This window comes from Pristis pectinata, chromosome 46, assembly GCF_009764475.1.
Source record: "Pristis pectinata isolate sPriPec2 chromosome 46, sPriPec2.1.pri, whole genome shotgun sequence".
Lineage (NCBI taxonomy): Eukaryota > Metazoa > Chordata > Chondrichthyes > Rhinopristiformes > Pristidae > Pristis > Pristis pectinata.
This window is the reverse complement of record NC_067449.1, coordinates 2,522,886-2,528,056: the sequence shown is the minus strand read 5'-3', so window position 1 is coordinate 2,528,056 and position 5,171 is coordinate 2,522,886. Positions and strand designations below refer to the sequence as shown.

At 50.4% G+C, this 5,171-nt stretch overlaps 1 gene segment (V, D, J or C); it reads right to left on the bottom strand.

Moving 5' to 3' along the window:
• Positions 1–993: 993 nt before the first annotated feature.
• Positions 994–4,822, bottom strand: LOC127566846 (T cell receptor beta variable 30-like). The segment is given in 2 exon segments: positions 994–1,358; positions 4,771–4,822. Coding segments are annotated over 2 exon segments (417 nt in total).
• Between the last annotated feature and the right edge of the window lie 349 nt (positions 4,823–5,171).

Genomic DNA, 5,171 nt, shown 5'->3' with positions numbered 1-5,171 from the left:
TGAGGGAGGGAGGAGAGAGAGAACGATTTCAGGAGCTGGCAGGTGATCGGTGGAACTGACAAAGGGCTGAAGAAGTTGGAACTTGATAGGACAGTGGGCCGTGGAGAAAAGAGATAAGATCTTTATTAGTCACATGTACATCGAAACACACTGTGAAATGCAACTTTTTACGTCGTGTTCTGGGAGCAGCCCGCAAGTGTCGCCACGCTTCAGGCGCTGACGTAGCATGCCCACATCTTCCTAACACGTATGAGTCTGGAATGTGGGAGGCAACCGCACCACCCCAGGAAATCTGCGGGGATTTCTATCTTTCATGTGTCTATCTACAAGTCTTAAATGTCCCGAATGTATCTGCCCCCACCACCTCTCCAGGCAGTGCGATCCACGCACCCACCACACTCTGTATGAAGAACTTACCTGACATCCCCTTATATTACCTCCAGTCACCTTAAAATTATGTCGCCTCGTGTTACCCATTGCCGCCCTTGGAATAAGACTCTGACTGTCCACTCGATCTGTGCCTCTTGTACACCTCTATCAAGTCACCTCTCATCCTCCTCTGTAAAGAGAAAAGCACTACCTCACTCAACCTATCCTCATAAGACATGCTCTCCAATCCAGGCAACAACATAGTAAATCTTCTCTGTACCCTATCTAAACCTTTCACATCCTTCCTATAATGAGGCGACCAGAACTGAACATTTGTCGGTATTATTCCCCATCCGCCGTTTCTCGGCCTCCAGAATGTGAAAATGCAGAATAAAATCGACAGATCAGCCGGCGATCTATCGATGAGAGAATCGCTCATCGTGTGCGGCTTCAGCGACCTCACGCACAGGGAGAAGGATGGAGATAATTCTCTTGCGCGCGGCCTCTTATGTCCCAGAGCCTCGGTCCTCGCTTTGAGGGAAGGTCCCGCCCTTTCCGCTTGAGTGAGAGGTGAACCCTCTCCGTTCCCCACGAGTCCCAGAGCGCAGGGCACCTGGCCTGCCGTTAACAGTCAAGCCCTTCGTCAGTGTTAAGGGTTTTTGTTGAGCTCCCCCATCTGTTCGCGTGGCTGTGTAGACTCCAGGCGCAGAAATAGCGAGCCGAGTGATCTGCAGTCAGGTGGCTGGCGGTCAGCTTGAACTGGTTGTCCTTTCTTTTGCCAGTTGAACCGTCCGGCGTTTCCTTCGGATCCACGAGATTGTTGCCTATCGAGTAAATGAGGATCTGAGGTCCCTTCCCCGGGTATTGTCTGTACCAGTACATGTAGTGAGTGCTATATCCTCCTTCGGCGGTACACTGCACCTCCATCCCGTCGCCGGACACTACGGACAATGCGAGCGGAGCCTGGAGGACGGTCACCGAACCCGCACCTGTGGGAAGAGGGAGGTGGGAGTGGAAATGAAACGGGAGGGAATCGGGGTTGGGCGACTGGCCTCCAGGTGAGGGAGGCTGAGTTGAAGGAGGGGAGGGGGAGAGAGAAGAGAAGGTGGGGATAGAGGAGGAGACATCCACCGAGGAAGAGGGTCGGAGGTGAAATGGGAAAGCGTCTGTCCGAATTACCTTGGGTGGGGGAATATCGGAAGGAAAATAGTCCCCATCAAACGACCTGAAGCAGATAGGAAAGAGATAGATAGAGAGAGTGTAACAGAGAGAGAGAGAGAGAGAGAGAGAGAGTGAGAGAGAGAGAGAGAGTGAAACAGAGAGAGAGAGTGAGAGAGATACAGAGAGAGAGAGAGAGAGAGAGAGAGAGAAACAGAGAGAGAGAGAGAGAGACAGACAGACAGAGAAGGACAGTGGAAAGTAAGATATTTAATAAAACCCACTCACAACTGAACCAGAGCGTGATCCCCATTAAGAGAAACATCTTTCTTTGAACCATTCTGACTTGATAGGAGGTCGAGAGGGGGAGGGATCAGCGGACAGGTTCGCTCCTCACCGATGGTTGTGAGATGTATTGGAGATCAGCCACCCCCCTCCTGCTGAGTTAACCAATCCGAATTGACGTCGTAATCTACGTGGTTCCTTCCGCCGCACCGTGAACGTATAAATCCCTCTCTATCGGATCTGCCTCCATCCCCAGCCCTGTTAGCACATTCCAGGCACCCACCGTCCTCTGCGTAAAAATACTTGACCCGCACATCTCCTCTGAACTTTTCTCCCTCTTACCTTAAATGCACGCCCTCTCGTGTTGAATGTTTCGACCGGGGGGAAAACGTTACCGGCTGTCTGCTCTATCTGTGCCTCTCGTAACTTACAAATCCTGCATTACGCTTGGCCGATATCCCTCTAAACCCCTGTGCTTCACACGCCTGTCCACATACTTATTAAATGCACCTGCCTGCACCGCTTCCTCTGACAGGATCAGTAGAAGGAAATGGACAGTCGGCGGTTCGGGTCGGGACACTGCACCTGGACTGGAAAGGAAGAGGCGTGATAGTCAGCATAAGAAGGTGGCGATACAAGGACGTGCGGCAGGAGGATCCAGGTGAGGTTAGTGATGGGCAGGTGAGGAAGGGAGGAGAGAGGGAACGATGTCAGAAGCTGGCAGGTGATCTGTGGAACGGAGAAAGGGCTGAAGAAGATGGAACTTGAGAGGACAGTGGGCCGTGGAAAAATGTGATAGTATCTTTATTTGTCATATGTACATCGAAACACGCAGTGAAATACATCTTTGGCGGAGTGTTCTGGGGGCAGCCCGCAAATGTCACCACGCTTCCGGCGCCAACATAGCATGCCGACAACTTCCGAACCCGTACGTCTTCGCAATGTGGGAGGAAACTGGAGAATCCCGGAGGAAATCCGCGGCGAATGCGTACAAGCTCCTTGCAGGCAGCGGCCGCAATTGAACCCGAGTGGCTGGGTCGCTATAACGTTCCGCTAACCGCTATACTTGCGTGCCTGATAGCGTGGACTTTCACCGCAAGATCCTTATGTATTGCAACGCTCCAGGAATTTACTACTTTTATTCCCCTTGTATTGAACGTCCCAAAATCGCAGCACCGAACACTAAGATAACTGAGTGAATCCTTTCTCACACGTGCAGCAGGTGAACGGTCTGTCCCCCGTGTGCACCCGCTGACCCATCACCAGACTGGATGACGCATTGAACACCTTCCCACATGCAGGGCAGGCAAAGGGCCTCTGCCTAGTATGAACTCGCTGGTGTGGCACAATTCAGGCCCTTCGGCCCATAAAGGCGTGCCGAACATTTCCCTACCTTAGAAATAACTAGGCTTACACACAGCCCTCTCTTTTCATTAACTGCATGAACCTATCCAAAAGTCTCTTAAAAGACGCTATCGTATCTGCCTCCACCACCGTTACCGGCAGACCATTTCGCGCACTGACCACTCTCTGAGTGAAAACATACTCCTGACATCTCCTCTGTACCTACTCCCCAGCACCTTAAACCTGTGTCCTCTTGTGGACACCATTTCAGCACTGAGGAAAAGCCTCTGACTATCTACCCGATCAATGCATCACAACATCTCATAATACACCTCTGTCAGGTCCCCCCTCATCCTCCGTCGCTCCAAGGAGAAAAGGCAGAGATAAATATAAACATTTATTCGCTAAAAGCTCCACAAAAAGACAACCAGTGTCAATACACGACATCTAATACGGGAAAGAAGGAACTACGCAACGACATACTACGGTAGAGAAGGCCAACTAATACTAAGGAAACACACAGGCAACACTACACCCGTTAACGCAACACGCAACATCAATTCAGCCCTGGGAAAAAGTCTCTGACAATCCACATGAGTCAGCCGACGATCTGCGGCATAAAAGCCATGGACTTGACGCACAAGGAGAAGGATGGAGATAATTCTCGTCCCCGCCGCCTCTTTGCTTCTTCCAAGACAAACATTTCTTCCGCTTGGCAGCGTAAACTCTTGCGCCCTTACTGTTAGTCAAATATAATACAGACACAAATATAACATCGAGGTTCTGCAAGCAATAACCAGCGGCGAAGTTTCTGCTTCATTGCTTATAAATTGCGGATTTGTACCTCCCGAATTTCGACACGTCACACTAAGAACATACAACACTACACCACTGTACAGGCTCTTCGGCCCACAATGTTGTGCCGACATTCTATCTTGCTCTACGATCTATCTAACTCTTCCCACCCACATAGACCAACATTTCTCTATCATTGATGTGGCTTACTAAGTTTCTTCAATGTCCCTGATGTAGCTGGCCCATCGAATTCTGCCAGCAGTGCGTTCCACGCATCCACCACTCTATGTGTAAAAAATATACCAATGTTGTGCCGACATGTTACCCTCCTCTCAAATCTATCTTACCCATCCCTCCCACATCGTCCTCCAATTCTGTATCTTTCATGAGTCTAACTAAAAGTCTCTTAAATGTCCCGAATGTATCTGTCCCCACCAACTCAACAGGCAGTGCGTTCCACACACCCACCACTCTCTGTAAAAAAACCTACCCCTGATATCCCCCTTATACCTTACTCCAATCAGCTTAAAATTATGTCCCCTCGTGTTAGCCATTGTCGTCCTGAGAAAAAGTCTCTGATTGTCCACTCGATCTATGCCCCTTGTACAGCTCCATCAAGTCACCTCTCATCCTCTTCTCCAAAGAGAAAAGCATTACCTCGCTCAACCTATCCTCACAAGACATGCTCTCCAATCCAGGTAACAACACATCTTCTGCAACCTTGCTTTCTAAATGTTCCACATCCTTCCTAAAATGAGGCGAGCAGAACTGAACACTTGTCCGCATTATTCCCCATCTGCCGTTTCTCCGACTCCTCACCCTGAGAAAACCCACAAATCAGCCGGCGATCTTCGGAAAGAGAATCAGCCATCGTGTCCGGCTTCAGCGACCTCACGCACAGGGAGATGGATGGGGATAATTCTCTTCCCCTCCGCCTCTTCTGTACCACAGCGTTGGTATTCGCTCTGACCGAGAGCCCCGCTACTTCCGTTTGAGTAGCAGGTGCGCCCCTACGTTACCCACACGTCTCAGAGCGCAGGGCACCTGTCCTCCTATTGACAGTCAAGTCCTTCCTCAGTGTTGGGGTTTTTTGTTGAGCTCCCCCATCTGTTCGCGTGGCTGTGTAGACTCCAGGCGCAGAAATAGCGAGCCGAGTGATTTGCAGTCAGGTGGCTGGCGGTCAGCTTGAACTGGTTGTCATGTCTTTTTCCAGTTAACCC